The 18468-nt window shown below is 36.2% G+C and overlaps 1 protein-coding gene across 6 annotated transcripts in view; it reads left to right on the forward strand.

Moving 5' to 3' along the window:
- The window catches only part of IBTK (inhibitor of Bruton tyrosine kinase), a 66922-nt gene that overhangs the window by 29590 nt on the left and 18864 nt on the right, over positions 1-18468 (forward strand). For 4 of the 6 annotated variants that reach the window (XR_016464458.1, XM_031611249.2, XM_090136091.1 and 1 more), the window contains 11 exons: positions 67-163; positions 550-651; positions 1026-1143; positions 2461-2521; positions 3348-3475; positions 5464-5576; positions 6163-6311; positions 6779-6942; positions 8707-8799; positions 10089-10247; positions 14677-14829. Coding sequence is in view for 5 of the 6 variants with exons in the window: in XM_031611249.2 (XP_031467109.2) it covers positions 67-163; positions 550-651; positions 1026-1143; positions 2461-2521; positions 3348-3475; positions 5464-5576; positions 6163-6311; positions 6779-6942; positions 8707-8799; positions 10089-10247; positions 14677-14829 (1337 nt within the window). In the remaining variant the exon portion in view is untranslated. The remainder of the gene's footprint in view (positions 1-66; positions 164-549; positions 652-1025; positions 1144-2460; positions 2522-3347; positions 3476-5463; positions 5577-6162; positions 6312-6778; positions 6943-8706; positions 8800-10088; positions 10248-14676; positions 14830-18468) is intronic. The other 2 variants (XM_031611250.2, XM_090136092.1) reach the window with 2 other exon arrangements.

Raw genomic sequence — 18468 nt, forward strand, 5'->3', positions numbered from 1 at the left:
CTATATTAATTATTTATTTTATTCTAAATAATCAACTTCTTTATTTCCCTTCCTTTTGCATTTCAGGCTTCCTCTTGTTCTGCTCTGGAAATGCCAATACATTCTGACATACTGCAGATAATAGTAGATTACCTGTATACAGATGAAGCTCTTGCAATAAAAGGTACCAGTAGTGTTTTTCAGCTCAGCAGTAGTTCTTGCAAGTTTTATATATATTTTTTTAAAAGTAATTCCATAGTTAGCATGCTTGTGTTATGTCTTCATCTAGAAAATCCAAGTTAGCATGACTTTAGATTCTGAGGCTGTTTACCCTATGCTTTTTTGTTCCTCTTTTCTGCTTGTCGAACTCAGTTTTCCTTTTCCTTATCCTTCTTAAATATACAAAATCACTTTTTCTACTCTTCTGTAAGCTATTCCTTGTGCTGTGAAATTCCATCAGAATTTGCAGAGCCAGTACATTTGTCCCACTTTAAAATCTTGCTGAAGATCTATGTGTAATAATTGCTTATATGACTTGCCTGTAATGCTTATGTGATGCTTTGTTTCCAGATTCTCAAAATGTGGAATTCATATGCAATGTTCTTGTGGTAGCAGACCAACTTCTTATATCCAGGCTCAAAGAGATATGTGAAGTAGCCATTGCAGAAAAACGTGAGTTCTGTGATTTCTATTAGTGTTTTAGATATTAAAATATACTTTTTTTTAGATGTTAATGTCTTCTATATAATTAATAATCATAATTAATCTATATAGTTAATTTCTTCTATATCTCTGCACACAATTACTTGTTTATTCCTTTGCACTGGTTACCTTCTGTGTTAATTGCACAGCTGTTTACAGTTGCTTTTTTTGGTCAGGGTGAGGTTCTGTAGATAGGACCTTTCTATTTTTGTGAATGAGCACTTGTGTTCATACTGTTGTGTAGTTATGTGGAGCTTGCTGTAATTAATGCTGTGCAGTAAGTCTTAAAAATTGCTACATGAGATTGCATTGTGTTACTAGGTTGTTGTGTTTTGTCTCTGCAGTTACTTTAAAGAATGCTGCTGAGTTGCTGGAGTTTTCAGCAATGTATAATGCTGAACAGTTGAAACTGTCCTGCCTGCAGTTCATAGGACTCAATATGGCAGCTTTGCTTGAAACGAGGTAAGAAGGGATGCAGATGAGCTTATGTACAACTGTTAAAGTCAAATATTCCAGAAAGGCAAATTTGTTGGAAGTAATAGGAGCAGCTAAAGTGCAACTGAGTGCTGTTATCTTAAAGGGAGGATCAGTTTTGCCAAACATGGAGAGAGAGAAAGTAGTTGTATTCATGTACATACTATACAAGTTCCACACTACCAAAAACTGCTTTCCAATCTGGCATGAAAAGCTTGAATTAAGGGTTAAACTCCTCTTGAATTTAATGGGCTTTGACATTAGGCCTGAACTTGTTCAGTGTTTTTCATTGTTTTTAAAGATGCATAAAATTGTGTGTGTATTTTCTAATTTTTTTTTTTTTTTTAATATGTGTGATATTTACTGTGCTATCTGAATTTGTGTTGAGTAGGTTAATTATAACTGGTGTGTCCTCCAAGAATGAGTCATAGAATGGCTTGAGTTGGAAGGGACTTCAAAGATTGTCTGTTTCCAACTCCCCTGCCACCCACTAGATCATGTTGAAAAGGATGGGCCTGCCTTCTGGTAGTGTATATGCTTTAACTGTCTGCAGTGAAGGCTGAACAAATAATTTACTCTTGCTTTCCACAAAAATTCAGCTAGACTCCTGTGAGGTTAAAAGTGTTCTCTGTCACTGCTTTCATACAGGGCTTTGGGTTACTTCCAGAGTAGGTAATGTGTTTTCAGAGCAAGCTCACTGATCTTCTTTCCTAGCAAAGACTTATAAATAAATTAATTTCTATCACCACTCTTATCTGTTTTCCTAGGCTTTTATCAATAGGAGTTTTTGGAAATCTTTGTTAACCAGTTCAGAATGCCAGCACTTCAGTTCCGTGTGAAAAAGATGTTCTGTGTGTATCACAGATATGAGAATTTTTTGGTAGTGTCAATTTTCATTTTCTTGTCTTCATGTCTATATACATTTTAACCTTTGATTTTGCAGAGGAGAGTAAAATTGTATTAATATTGTGTTCAGTGTTGTTCTTAATTAAGATTTGTTGGATTTTAAGCCCAGAAAGGACATGCAACATTCTTACTTAGGTACCTGTCAGGAAGACTTGGAAGTATGCAGAAATAGAGAAGATAAAGCCACAGTCATGAACTGATTATTAAGTAATAGTGGACTATTTAGAAAGTTTATATTTTTAATTCTGCCTTATAATGAATGCATTAACTCATTTATGGCTTGAGTTCATTTTCTTCCTTGTATTTTTGGGACTATATATGCCTCAAAGTGAGATTTTTTTGGAACATTCATTTGTTTTTTTCACTAACATGACTTATATTTTATTTATTTATTTTTAGGACTCTGGATGTCTTAAGTGATGAAGTTGTAAAGGATCTTTCTGTTTATTACAGGAAAATGGTGAGTCACACAACCACAGTGTAAGGTTAGGTTTAAAATGAGATCAAGTGAGTAAGATGTATGTACCTACAGGATTTTTAGATGACTGGCTGAAAGGAGAACATCTGACTCAAAAAAACCTATTTCCTGCTATTACCGCTTCCATGGAGCTCATATTTTCTTATTTCACTAGCTAATAGTATACTTCTTTAAAGTAATTAAATTGCATATTTAATATATTAAACATACTTGTTAATTAACAGTTTTTGTGTGTGGAAGAAAAAAGAAAAAACAAGCAAAATCTGTGGAAAAGTGCATCTGTACTTAGAAGGAAAAGAAAGCAAAGGAGACTTGCCAGTGAAAAATGAAGTGTTCTCAAGAAATCTTAAAGGCAATGAAAAAAATAATGTGAAAGTTGAAATTCCTTGCATAAAGGGAAAACCAAGAAACATTACAGTTATGCAGTTAAAGAATAAAGGATGTGAGTTTGTGTAACCCTGAAGCATTTTCTGTCAGGAGTTATAAGCAGCTGGGAACATACATAGGTCACTCTAAAACTAATGCTTCCTGTTTTCTTCCATGGAAACTGTAACAGCCACAATAAATACAATAACACTAGTTGATAGAGCAGATTCTCAACTACAAAACACTATTCTTCAACATAGTTGCCACCATTAGCCTTAGCCTACTTAGAAACATAACTGAAGCTTACAAGCTGTTTAAATAATTAATTATTTAATCTGTAAAAGTATTTTAAATAACTGTCATGTTGACCCCTTCACGAGAGATTAAATATTTGCTAGCGAACAACGTAAGAGCAATGGTGTTATAACTTTTGCAACTACAGATTCCTGCTATGGTCAGGAGAGTAATTACGCCATATCCAGATGGACCTGACTTAAGTTGTTTTGAGCCTGAAGAGGGAGAGAACTTTGTTTTTATAAGGGAAGAAATGAATACAGAACAGAATTCTCAGTAAGTATCTGTTTTTCATCAACATTTTTAAGTGAGCTATATGTGGTGTTTATTTGCCTTTGGATGGTACTTTGGGATCAGAACTGAAATATTAGAAAATAGGATAAATGATGATTTCAAGGACTGCTCTCACTTCCCTGAAGTATTGTACACTACAGTGAAAAACGCCTACCCTTACCTCCAGCTTACTGACAAGGTAATGCTGGATGCACAGAGACAGACTGGGTGAAGAGTGGCTGGAGAGCAGCTCAGCACGAAGGGACCTGGGAGGAGTGCTGGTGACAGCAGCTTCTCAGCATGAGCCAGCAGTGTCACCTGGCTGCCAGGGTGGCAAACTGCAACTTGCCGTGCATTAAACGCAGCATGGTCAGCCAGTCAGAAGAGGTGATTCTCCTGCTACCTTTAGTGTCGGTGTAGCCTCAGCTTGAATAAGTGCGTGGTTCTGGACTCTACACTGTCAAAAAAAAAAAAAAAAAAAGTGAAGGTTCTTGAAAGCACCCAGAGGAAGGCAATAAAGCTGGTAGATGGGGCTGGAAAGCATGTGCTATGAGGAGATGCTAAGGACATTGGGTTGTCCAATATTGAGAAGAAAAGGCTAGGAAACAACCCCACTGTTCTCTGCAGCTATGTGAGGAGGGGAAGCAGGAAGCAGAAGGAAGGTGCTGGATTCTGCTCCTGGGAACTGATAACAGGATTAAAACAGCACAACACTGTACCAGAAGAGGGTTAGACTGGGAATCAGGAAGCATTTCTTTACTGTGTGGGTGATCGAGCACTGAAACAGGGTTCCTAGGGGGAGGTAGTTGATGTCCCTCAGTCTTCATGAGGCATTTGGATAATACTATCGTTAATGTGCTTTAACTTTGGGTTAGCCCTGAAGAAATCAGACAGTTGGAATGAATATTTATAGGCTTCATTCAGCTATGAACGGAACTATCCCATTCTATTCCTATAAGTAATGTGAGCAAAGATAGCAAAATGGGCACTGAAAATAATATTTAGGTGTTGTGCATACGTGACAGCACCTCTGCATTTATGCAACCAACTATGAAGTTCATTGAACTTCATTGAATTAGAAATTGGGAGATAAACTTGCAGTTTTTACTGTACTATAGATCTGTCTGAAAAATACTTCTTATCTGCATTTTTTAAAATTTTATCAGTATGTCATGAGAAACAACAACCTTCGTAGTGCAAGGATTTTAATCTGTCAGTTTATAGTGGATGCTTTCCGGCTGGGGAATAACACAGCAAATTTCCTATGGTTAAGAACTGTTAGAAAACATAATCTAAGCAACTGTCAGGTAATTTGGCCTTGGTGGTTTTCTGGAATTCTGTTATTCTTCTTTACAGCATTTATCTAAAGATGGGGAAGTGACCGATAGAGTTTGAGGAGACTTGTCAGGCTAACAACATGTTGCTTTTCTAATGAAGTTTATAACTACTTTTTTTTTTTTTTAGTACAGCTTTTTAACTGGGGAAATTGACTGTAAAGTCTGCACAACTGGAAAAAACTAATTTGATATGATGACTTAGTAATATAAAGTTTACTAAAGTCAACTACTTTAGTTAAGAAATAGGAGGCCAAGGGAACTGAGAGACTGTCTTGTATTGGAACACTGAATGGCTTGAGGTCTACTCTTTGTGTGGACTATGTGATAGGAATGCAGAGCTTTAAAGAAATATGTATTTAAGGTTACAATATTGATGCAGGATTGGAGTTGGAGATCTTATTAATTTGATTCTGAATTTCTAAAAATAAAAATAAAATAATAATTCCCGCCCACCCCCGACTAATTTAATAAGTATTTTAGGTAAGCAGGGAAGTGTCAGAGAAGGAACAAGCAAGCTATTGACAGTTGGTGGGAGTAATGATTGCTACTTAACATGTAACTACAGCTGCTGGCTGAAAAACTTGACGTTGATAGTTCTGAGACTGAATTTTCTTGATGCTTTAGTCTATCTTGTACTGTTTTTGCTTTTAATAGGGAAGCTCTTTTCAAAAGGGCAAAAACTAAAGCAAAAAAGAAGCCACGGAAACGCTCTGACAGCTCTGGTGGATATAATCTCTCAGACATTATTCAGAGTCCAGCCTCTACAGGTCAGTGGGAAAGATGTTCCTTTCAGTTATAAAGACAGAACACAAAAGTTAATTTGAAATACAGTGCAATTTTTATACTTCAGTAATTAAAACTTGCAAAGTTTTGCAAGTTGAATTGCTGCTGAATTTGAACAGTGAATTTTGAAGACTGAGTTGTTTGAAAGAGTGGTTATCACCTTAAGCTTGTGCCCAAAGCTTTCAGTAGAAGCGTGTTTTTTGTAAAAGGCACTTTCCCATATAGTGGAACATTTCTACTCACATACCTTTCTCTGGAATATCAAATAGTTTACTCACTGTTTGTTGAAAATATTGAGGAAGACTTTTTTTTAACAGAAAAGTGTCTATTTTACTTTTCCTGAGAATGTATGTCACAAGACAGGGTGAGAAAACTAGGAGCAGTATCAATCTTATTTTTTTAAAGAAAGTTTGCTTGAAGTTATTCTTGTCTAATAAACTGGGATAGGTAATCTGGTTATTTCATTCCTGTAATATGAGGTTAAAAATTTTTGCTTTGTTTAAAAAAAAAAAAAAAATGTTTAGTCCTGCTTTGATGATATATTACTTTTACTCTGTTCTTATTTCATAGGCTCCATAAAACTGGATAAAACCAACTCAGTAGAATCTCTTCCAGAACTCCTAACATCTGACTCAGAAGGTAGTTACGCAGGAGTGAGTAGCCCTAGAGACTTGCAGTCCCCTGACTTCACAAAAGTTTTTCATCCAGAGAGGACTGAGGTTGGATCTCTTTGTTTCTAGCAACTTTTTTTTTGTTATTTATCTAATCCATCAAATGACAGTTTGTATTTTTGGAGTGTTTCTGAGAAACTGTTGTCCTTAAAATTGAGAGACTTTGGCATAACAGGCAAAGAAATAATTTTGAAATAATTCTGCCTGTCTTACAGCTTTAGAAATAAACATCTTGGAGTAAATTTTCTATTACCAAGATACATATTTGGACTTAGGTCATTCAGGGTGAAGTATGGAGAAAAAAAAAAAAAAAGATACAAATAAAACTAAGGAGAGATTCACTAATACTTTGCCTGTTTTTATGGTATTTTTTAAGATTTTTTTCTCATATGCATGTCATCCAAGTTGCATATAGTGTTGTATTTTTTTTGTGGGGAAAAATGTAAGAATATTTATACAGAGTTTTCTGGCCTTGTGGTTTATTTTTATTTATTTATTTATTTATTTATTTCTAGATGAAAGATAAAGCATGCAGTCTGGTTATGAAAGCCTCTCAACAGAACAAGGAGATGAAGTCATACAAGGGATCATTGGCATTGACACAGTCTGTTCCACAGTCCATTCCCAGTACCAAAACCAGCTCTGCAACCTCTCCCAATTGGGTAGCAAGCAGTTTCAGGTGGAGTAAATATTGTGGTGCCTACCTAGCTTACAGTCATTATTTCTTCCTCATGTGGTAGTGAGTGCTAGTAACATTCTGTTCAGGCTACAGAGTTCACTGCTTTTCACATTTGACTCATTAATTTTGTTGACTCAAAAATTTTGTTAGTTTTTTAAAATTGGTTCTTTTAAAAATTATTCTTTGGGATGCTGTTGATGGATGCTTTTCTTTTTTCAAGTGCTATCAGTCTGGACTTCTGCTGCCTTTTTTAGAGGCCAGCTTTTATTTTCCTTTTGTAGTTTTCTGTGGAATCAGATGATGCTTGAGGCCATTGGGAACACCATTGTGCTTTGACATTTTTAAGCCATTCTTTTAGACCACAGTGGATTGTGAAAAATCAGCACTGCAGCTTTAACTGATGCAGTAATAAAATAATTGCCTATTAGTTTTTATCTGCAGCAGTATCTGCATGTGAAAGCAGAATAATAGTACCATAATAAACTGAAGATTCATCTTGCCTCATTGCCAGTAAAAGTTGAATAGAGAAGAGGTTAAGGACTTAAGGAATCACACAGTGATAATTTTTCAGAGTTTTCTTATCCTCTATGGCTTTGTGACTGATGTGCTTTGTGAATACATTTAATCTATAGAATTTAGAAGTACCAACTCTGAAATGTGTCGTTTAGATGGCAGAATCCATTAAGACTGTTTTGTCTTGCCACATACTTGTGCAAGCATAGTTTGTGCAGAGATTCTTTGGTCTTTAGACGTGGTTGAAGGAATTTCCACCTTCGTCTGTTGTCTTACAATTCTTACGGAATGTTTTTTAGAAGATTACATGAAAAGGAATAAACAAAATCATAGGTGTTTGTTGTAATATCCCTGTACCTTTCTGGATTTTCCTTTATACTTTTTCTTTGCTTTTTCTAGTAATGCTGGCATGTGATGTCAAAAAAAAAAAAAAAGCAGGCAGCACTGTTGTATAGTGTTTTAAGGACTAATAGTGTGTTTGGTTGAAGTACTATTGAAAAGCAGTGATGACAGTTATTGGTGTGAATTCACACTGATTAATTCACTACTTAGTCAATTAAAGTTGGTTTTCTGTAGAAAAAGACAAAGTACTGCTTATGTCTGATTTCAGAGTTTGTCTGTGTAACCTAGTTGTAACACAGCTTTGTTTATAGATATCTTCAAATGCCCAGGTTTTAATTTATAGCTTTATGTAAATCCAGACATTTCTAAATTTTAATTTGCATTCTTTTCTACAGAAGTTTTTAAAAAAATCATTTACAAAAAGGAAACTGATTTCTAATGCTTGAGATTGTAGCTGGTGTTTGGAGAGAGCTTTCAAATTTCATTGCAGTGTGCACTAGTGTTAAACAAACTCTTGAAAGATAGATTAATTCAGTCTTCATGAAAGAGCTGTGAGCAGTGCCTTTCTAATACTTAAAATGGATAATTGACTACTAAATAAGAATCCTAGATTTAGGTATCTGATTTTTTTTTGAAGCAATCGTAGTTCACATTTTTCCCATAGGATATTGAGTGTTTTTATAGCATGTTCTTAAATAGATATATATTTATGAATATATATTGAATATATGGATATATTTTTGTCATAAACATCGTATTTGTTGTTTGCCGTAATGGAGCAAACAGACATAAGTTATACATCCCATTTCTGATCTTATGTATGATCTAGAGAGTTTCGGAGAAGGTTGGAAGTATGGAATGTAAATGAAGGTGAGTGCCTTGGAAAGTAACTTGTTATTTTTTATTTAGCCCTGCCAGCCCTCCTGCTATGGATCTAAGAACTATAATGGAAATAGAAGAAAATATGCAGAAAAGTGGAACTATGCCAAAGACAAATTCAAGGTTAGTAAAAAAAAAAAAGACAAAAACAAAAACAGCAAAATTCAACAAAACTTACGAAAGAAAAGTGTGATCAGGGTGTTATGAATTTACTCAGTGGTTCTGGCATTTCAGGCTTGAAAAGGAACAGGAGAAAAGAAGTCATGTTTGTTCTTGAACAACTTTGTTTACTTCATTCATAGTGCTTTTTCTTCAGGAATTGAAAATTTATCCCTTTATTTTACTGTAGTCTTGTTAGTCAACTACTGCAAAAGCATGTCTAGCACACTGGAAACTAGTGTGTTAAATAATTGGTCTGCTTTCTGAACTGCATTATTTTCAACCAAGAAGAATTAACTCTTTCTTGTCCATAGCTTAAGAAATTACTTCTTGACCATAGTATACTCAATTCTGAAGTTTGTTTCTTGTCTTATATTCTCTGACCTCCCCTGACACCTGATGTGTTGATATTCATAGTTCTTGCTCAGTCAGAAGCAAGGGTGGTTCTTGCTTTGAAAATTACCTCTAAAATATAGTGAAAGAAATAGAAGTTCTTAGGAGACAGTGAATTAAACCAGATGCTTATTAAATGGTGACACATAGAAGAGAACAGGAGATAACTTCAGCATAACTTCTGCACCTTTAAAGTGTAATGTTCTTGTAAAAGAGAGCCATGAAAATAGTCCTGGAATGCTTTGATCAATTTCTGTATTTCATAAGAGAGAAATATGGTATCTAGTCAGTAATAAATGCTTAGGGTAAATTTGAAGAAAAAATTTGGTTTGTTTTTTTTTATTTTCCTTGTGAAGGGTTGTTCTCCAGGTAGATTCTGAAGCTGTAAACCCAATAGCTGAGAATGAAGAATCAAAATAGCTTAAAAAACAAATCACTAAGTAGAAAATAATGACTATATTCTGTTGTATACATTTCTAGGCAAGAATATTTTTGGCTTCAGGAAGCAAGTTTCAGATAGTCTCTTTAAAACAAACAAACAAAAAAAAAAACAGTGGCAAAACTAAAAAGTAGTCTTCATCTGGTGGTAGACCTCTCTTAGAGACTTTTTTCTATTCTGCATATTTTCATTTATAGGAATCAGTAAGGGATAGTTTCATGGCTTCTTTCTGTCATTGATTCTTTTTGATCCTTCTTTTTGCTTCCCAACCATCCAGCCCAGCCCTGGCCCATAGTCACTGCGTTTAAAACAGTATTTTGGTCTAGGAAAGGAATATTTCTCTGTTTAGTGTTCAGGGTTAAAGGCAAGTCATCTGAAAGGACACTGATCTCACATGTCTCTTTGCAATATCAATTCACAGCAGAATGGCTTCTCATGGAATTAAGCTTTCTCAGAAGCAAAGGAAAATGATTGCACTGGCAGCAAAAGATAATGGGTCAGTAACTACCAGCACAGAGCCTACTCCACTTATAACCATACCACCCACACCTACGAAAGTTGTGAAGCTAGGAAATGCATGGTATGTTACATTTTAAAAATCACTTCTCAGTTTTGGATTTTTTTTTTTCCTTAAATAATTTCTTAGAAGCAATTTCTACCATAAGTGACCTAGCTTCTGTTCATTAAAAAGAATAATGATGTTTGTATCTATGTTTCATAGTAAGCCCATTGGGGATGGGGACATGCAGTGGTTGCAGTTTAGCAGTTGTTTAAAGTTCTACTACAGGTGAGTCAGTAGGCACTGTCCCATCTGGCTTTTGCCTGTGTGTAATGTGGTGTTTGCAGGTAGTATCCAAGTGATATATAGAAAAAGAAGGTAAAACACAAGCTTTGGAACAGTCAGGAGGAGATTATTAATAACCATTAGGAATGCTGCTCTTCTTTGTCAAAAAGAAAAAAAAAAAAAGTCCTTCCTGGAAGGAAGGGCTAAAATGATTTTGTTACAGAGTGACTGATAAATACTAGTGTTAAGGGTTCTTTTGGAGTGTAATGTGTTTAAAATGATTTTTAGTGCAGATTTCACACAATTAAAATGTTTACATAAATATCACTGTATTAAACAAAACAATTATTTATAATCTGGGCTTACAGCAGTGAAAGGTTGCAGCTTGTCTCATTTAAGATTTCTTTTTCACAATTTGAGTTGGTACAGGATGAAATCTTAGAAGTATAACTGAACAAGTAGCGAGGAGCCATGTGAATTTAATATATTTATTTACTTAAAGAAGAAATATCTGTGATGGCTAGAATTCCACCAAGAATTTATGAAAGCAGGGGCAAGAAATCTTTGTAGGCATCTGTTTATCATGAGTTGATTATTAGAAAAAAAATTATATTCTGTGTACTTCTGGTGTCCAATTTACAGTTACAGGGATATATCGCTACAGCAGTGTATTTTAGCCACTGGTTTTAGTCTTACTACTAACGTTATTATACTTATGAGTAAACAATGTATAAGCTAACATCTGCAGTGACAGTGTACACAGGTCACTCATGCTCATTTACATATCAGTTCATGTGTCCTTAAAAATCCACTGCCTTTATACCCATTACAGAATCACAGAATGGCCAGGGTTGGAAGGGACCTCAGGGATCATGAATCTCCAACCCCCTGCCACATGCAGGGCCACCAACCTCCACATTCAATACTGGACCATCAGTGGCTGGTGTGGAAGGAAAGTCAACCACTTGTGCACCACCTGATGGGTGGCACTGGGGGCATCCATGCTGATGTATGAAATCAGTGTGGCTGTTAATTATACGGACTGGGATTTGCATGAGTCAGTTCTTCTCCTCATGCATCCAGCAAGGGCAGGGACCTTTCCTCTGTATCAGTGGCTTTTGCCTGAAGTCCTCAAAGGAAATTCACCAAACATCCCTTGCCATGGCTTGCTCTTATGTCAGTGATTGCTGCTGTAGGTGTTTCAAGGGCAGTTTCAATGAGTCATCTTAAATATCACTTTCAATTTTTGTAACATAAACAAAATGAAGCGTAAAGCTTTACAATATTTTGGGTGCCAAGGAAGGAAGCTGTGAGATAACACAGGATGGTATCTGTTTGGTTGTCTGTCTTTCTCTTCTCTCCTTCGTACACAACTGATAGATACAACAAAACCTGAAGTAGGCTTTGGAGGACGTTTTGAGGAGTTTATCTAGTTATCTGAATATCTTCAGAAGTGTTTTTTGTTCCTTGAGTCCTAATTTATGGTATAAGATAGGTGAGTCATTAGACGTATTTGTACTGATTAATTTAATCGTGTTGATAGATGCCTCTAGAGTATTTTCTTCTGAATACGGAAAATAAGATAGTAAGAGAAGATGATAAAATATGTATAAAAATATGGAGTGTAATTTCCTTAGTTGGAGATCTTGTTAGGCTGTGCTAACTATTCAAACTATAGATCTGTTCTCTTATGGCTAATTCTTTACTTATTGGGTGTTATTTACTTTTAAGCTACTAAATGCCTGTGAACTTTTCCTTACAGTTAAAAAGCAAATATAGACTGATTTTATATATATATATATATATATATATATATATATATATATTTTTTTTTTTGAGCATACTTGGATAGATCTGTCCAGAAAATATATTGTATTCTTGAGCTTTTCATTAAACAGTTCTTGAAAGTGGCTGGGCTTTACTGTGTTACACAATCTTAAATGGAAGTGCCAGAGTATACATCAGGAGGATGGAATCCAGGCTGTTGCTTGTGTGGTCACCATGCACGATTCTGTATGTTTCTCAGCAATGTTCTGGCTGCTGATCTGGGAACTGCCGGTAGCTCCAGAATTCTAGAAAAGTGGGAGGTAAATAAATATTTTAAATTAAGCATTGCTGCTGTAAAACAGCATTTGTTGAAGAGACTTCAAGCTATAGAAGGCAAGCCATCAGTTGTTTGAAGCAGTTTTTCTATGTAAAATAGAAGAGTGTTACTCCTCTAATGTCGTATTTGCAAAGATCTAGTCTGTACGTTCACTAAGGACTGTTAGAGTCCTTCTGGCAATAGAAGGAGGTTTCCATGCATGCAATACAGTCAAAGCCATAGAACTTGCGTTCCAATGAAATAAGATATTCATCTTGGATGTGCAGTGAGAACACTTGCCAGAAGGGTGTGGGGCCTTCCGACTCTTTCTTGGTTGACTAATGCACAGTATATTGTACACCATGCCCAACTTTTCCACCAAAAGCAACCTCCAGTTTCATAGTTGAGGAGTTGTCTGAAGCTATGCTACCTCCTGTGAAGAATGGTGGAAATAAAGGAGGAAAAAACCCAACAAATAAAAAGGAGACTAGCAGACAAAAAATAATTCTTGGGGAATATGAAGTACAAGAAGTTAGGTATTTGATATGTATTGACCTTATTAGTTCTCCAAACTTTGATCATGAATGGTAAGGCTTCTTGTTTTTGTTGTGTTTTGTTTTTGTTTTTTAAACTCCAGAGAATTTTCAAGAATGGAAGTATAAATTTAAAGCCTTCCTTGAGAATTCATATATATGATGTGTTTTTTTTAATGCTTAGGTATTCAGTTTGTTGATATTTTACCTTATTGTGAAACATCAACAGCTGTTTTGGAACTGGACACTTGGATATTTTGCATTTATAGATTAGAAAAACTTCTTCCTCTTCCATTTTTTCAATGTATAATGTTTAAATTATATTTAAATGTTACATATTAAATAGGTATGACTGTATCAAGCAAGCTTAGAGTTGTTACTCTTAAGAAAATTTGTAATGGTTTAAGCTAAACCATTTTATGCTATCCCTATTGTTTTGGATAGGATCAGAGTCTTTAAGAACGGCACAATTGCATTGTTTTTTTTTTTTGTTGTTGTTGTTCATGGCGTGGGTTTGTTTGTTTTTTTTTGTTCTGGGTTGCTGGTGAATCTGATTTCAGTACAGAATTTTCATGAAGACCGATAGGCTATTAAACTGTTAGCAGCAGAGGCTTCCATGATGGCAGATCCCAAGAGAGCTATTTGCCTGCTTGGTGTAATAAGCTTGGGGAAGGTCCGGTAAAACACTTTCCATGGTTCTTTTAAGTCAGCTGATAGTTGGAATGGAGGATGCATAGAATGACTCCAAGTTCCATCTAGTGGCTTCCATTCCTTTATATGCCTACAGCGCTGCTCAAGCAGTAAGAAAAACATTTAAAAAAAAAAAAAAAAAAAAGGCCCTTAATGCTGGGTATTCTAGTGTATGATTCAGATTATATAGCATTCAGATACTTCTGTTGTTACATTTTATTTCCCTGATGCTTGGTAAATTTTATACTGCACTGATACAGTTTGAGCATCTTTGACTTCAAATGCACCTCTCCTTGTGGTAGCTGTGCAGTTAGTAAACATTGTATAGGTAGCTTGTTCTACTTCAGTAGTATTTATAATTGATCTGTTACCTTCTGAGTGCATGACGAACAGACCTGTTATTCTAGTACGTATTTCTAATAATTGGCATACTGTAAATAGATGGTTAGTAAAGTTAAATGTAGGTAAATTTATGGAGAATTAAATCTGAAGTCATGATGGGCAGGAACAAAACTGAGGGGCAACTACCTTGATTCCTGTAAATAAAGATTTTGAAAGTGTTCATACCATTTATTATTCTAAATTGATGTATTTTCATTCTGTTTTGTTTTGAAAGATAATATGCAGGCTCTAGTTCAGTACCAGTGTACATTATACTTAAGCAAGTAAAAGAAAACTAAGCATATCAGTTCTGTGAATTTCACTGTGGATTAGGGGATTTTTAGAACCTCAAGTAGGTACAAGTGACTCATTCACTGTCTTGGTTCTGCTTAGCAGCTGTCTGCCAATTTTTGTCAAAGTCTGAAATATATCTGGTGTTTATCTTTTTGTCCCAAAGTGGTGTATTTGAAGGGATGAGGTCTAAAGAGGATTTATGTGTGTGTATATGTGTGTTTTTAATTGCTTATTTATTCAAAAGGTCATCTTCATTGCATTCTGCTTTGCCAAAATCATTCCGTGATCTTGTAATGGAGGAAGAAAAATACATGAGTGCAAATAATTTGCCTGGTACTGCTATCAAGAGAGCTGGATGTAAAGGAGCTGAGGATTCAGCAGTCCAAAGCACCACAAGGTAGGAGAGCAGTCTTTTCCTAATTGTGAATAGTAACTCTTATGCCAGAACCTGAAAGTATGAAATTGCTTTTTTTTCCTTTTTAAATCCTTAAAGTATTCTTCTAATGGTGTTTTAATATTAATAGGATTTCATAAGTGGAATACTATTGCAAATAGGAAGTGAAGTAGACTTAAGGAATATAATGCCACTGCTAATTTTATGTTTATAGTTTAAAGTATATGTGGGCATATATATATATATATATATATATATATATACACACATGAACACAAATACTTCTGACTACTAACAAAATGGTTGTGTATCTATGTGTCTATACGTATGTATAAACATAGAAAACACCTTATTTCTGCATAAGTTAGAAAAATATCTTCAAGGATTCAGATATGACATGCATGAGTTTTGCTTAAGAGTGTTTTTCTGTAGCCAGTAGGTGAATAAAATCCATTTATTCAAACAAAGAACAGTCCCTAATCTGAGTTGTTTTACAAGCTGATTCGTTCCATGAAAAATTGCACCTAAACAATCTAAAAGGCTTACTGAAATATTTATGTATCATTTATGTTTTTATATTGTAACTAGTAGGATACTATAATTCTAGGGACAGAAATGACCTGTTTTGAGGTCTATATGAATTGCAGTATAATAACTAGATGTACATTGTTCTTCTGTTGAATTGTTTTGTCCCTGCATTCTGCTATCTCCAATAAAATCTGTGTGTTGGGATTAGAATTACTATCTAAGCTGAGAGGAAATAAATCTCAGCCTAATTTCTGAAAGTATTTATGACCAAGTTGTCATCTTCCTGCATCTCTTTGCTCTATCATCAGGAATTTTAAACACTAGGCATTTAAAATATATTTAAGAGACAGCGGGCTTGAAATTCTTACTGACTTTCCTACCTGCCGTCTAGAAGCCACAAAGTCTGAATGCTCTATCATACTGGTGGGGTCAGGTGGCAGCAAGGCTGGCAGGGCACACCCCTGCTGTGCCAGAGTGAGGTGACCACAGCAGTCTCTCTGCTGGTGACCAGCATGAGCCACAGTCAGTGACTACAGACAAATCTGTAAGGGTGAGGGAGGGATGAGCTCAGATGCAGCTTGGACGGCCAGCTGTGTTCAGGGCTGCATTAAAAAAGGGGTGGCCAGCAGGGAGAGTGAGGTGATTGTCCTCCTCTACTCAGCTCTTGTGAGGCCTCACCTGGAGTACTGTGTCCATGTTTTTAAACTGAGACAGGGGAGGTTTAGGTTAGATATTAGGAGGAAATTTTTCACATAGAGGGAACAAGTTGCCCAAGGAGGTTGTGGATGCCCCATCCCTAGAGGCCAAGGCTGGATGTGGCTTGGCCATCCCAAGGCCAGACTGGATGTGGCTCTGGGCAGCCTGGTCTGGTGGTTGGCGACCCTGCACGTAGCAGGGGGTATGGAACTAGATGATCATTGTGGTCCTTTTCAACCCAGGCCATTCTATGATTCTGCGGTCTAGAAGTCAGGATTAGAATCAGTGAGGAGGGGCAGTCCCCCTGTGCCTTCTCATGGCTCTTTCTTACAAATAACTGTGTCACCAACATCTTGACTAAAGGGAGAGGAATTTGCAGAGCCTTTTGGTGTATGATGGTCCCAGGTACACATTATAACTCTCTCCTTTCTTTACTTTTTAAAGAACCTCTGTTCTGTCCCACTCCAAAAATGGGCTGTGCAAGAAGGAAAAGATGGTTCTGCTGGGCCTCCCTCTTGGTTGCTCAATTGTATAGAAAGTGATGATTCTCTATAATGAAAGTAGTATGTGCCATATTGGTAGTTAAAGAGCAAAAAAGAATGGAGAATTAAAGAAATATGTGGGAAATGATGTTAGAGGAGAGAAGAGGGATTTGGCAAGTGTAACGGAAATATCCTTCAGCAACAGAAATAAAGCTGAGGCAGCTGTGGTGAGTGGAGATGCACTTATACAAATGTGCAGAAATAACTGGTATTATCAATATAGTTTCTAGTAAAATAGCGAAACTTTTGATCACATGAGAGAGAGTGTGGGCTGGTGATAGAGGAACGTGCACTGGATGCTTTTACTAGTTTTGTCACGTGGTCTCTGATCTCCATAAAGTCACTTAATTTCCTTTTGCTTTGCTCTGTCTAGTCTGTTCAGTCTGGCCTGTCTGCAGGCTCTAAACTGGATTCTTTGAGCTGATTCCAGGCATAATATGTTAGCTGCCTGAAAATGATATATTAAACTAGTGGGAGGCTGCATGACTAGATTGTCTATCATCAGTCAGAAAAAAAGGGCACTTCCAGAGCCATTTCAGGTTGTTTTGAACTGTCTCTAAAGATGCTTATTTCTTTCTGTTAGGTATAAATAATCGAGGCTCATCTATCTGGAGTTAGGATTAAGGTTTCTACTTTGAGCTAGTTTTATTCTTTGACTGACAGCTTTTGTCACAGCAAGGTCTGACTTTTGCCAGCAGCCATCAAGAGCTGTTTCAGTAAAGATTCATTATCCACTCTCTTTCCTCTTCCTTTTTAAGGAAAGGAAATTGAATGTTTGTAAAGCATAAGCAATCCTTGTCTCCAAATGTCAGGCCTACTGATGGGATTCTGAAGAAACTTGCACAACTACTGTGTCAGCTTTCTTTCTTTTTTTCTTTTGGATAAAATGTGAAATAATTAAACTTTTTTTTTTTTTTTGCATTGGAAGGGGTGTATAAACATGATTCCATACATTGTCGTCTTCCAGTTTCTGCAGATGAAAAATGTCATGAATGTGGAGATGTGAACTGGATTGGGTCCAGAGGCACATCAGCTCAAAAGCTGGGCCAAGTGGATGTGGCTGCATTGTTTCCAGGGACAACTTAGTCTTGGGAGTTACGCTGCACAGCTGTGTGTGTATAGCTCACAGTTCAAGCTAAAAACATAGGCCTGACGTGACTTGACTCTTTTTGTGGCTGCCCAGATTGTCTTTATTGCGTTACTCTAGGGAGCAGTAAAGAGTCTTAGTGGAAACGCATCTCTCTGGTTTTGCATGGGAATGGCCTGGATTTGGCATGGCTAATATTGAGCTAATAGCTAGTACATGAGTCAAATGGCACAGCAAAGCCCAAGAGGTTCTGCAGGAGACCAGTGTTTTTTTTCTTACAGCAGTTATTAGATCTTTGAGGCAGTAGACCTGAAATGGCTTCAAGTGAAGAAATTCTCAAGAAACATTGGGAAGTTAAGTGCTAGGACATCACAGTGTCTGGGCAGGAGTCATGGCAAGTTCAGCCAACTGAGTTAATCAGGCTAGTTCAGTACTGATGATATTTGGCTTGTTTATTTCCATGCACTTACTTCTCTGCATCAGTCTTTAATTTTCTAGACTTCTATCTTTCCAAGTTCTGTATTGTTAGGCTTTTTTTTTCCATTTTTCTGTATATCTTTGTTTTTCATTTCCCCTCTGTTCTGCTTCTCCTATTTATTTTGATGCCAGCTGAGGAATTAAGCTAGCATGTTGAAATATCTGCAATTGATTTAGCATCTGGAATAAATATCTTGCAAGGAACACAAATGTACATATGCACAAACAGCTTCAAAATATGTGGTGTTTCCTACATTTTAAAGCCTCACTTAAATTGAGGTAGATGACACAGGTACTTCAACTTGTCTTTTA

This window comes from Phasianus colchicus, chromosome 2 (assembly GCF_987193195.1).
Source record: "Phasianus colchicus chromosome 2, bPhaCol1.hap1.1, whole genome shotgun sequence".
NCBI lineage: Eukaryota > Metazoa > Chordata > Aves > Galliformes > Phasianidae > Phasianus > Phasianus colchicus.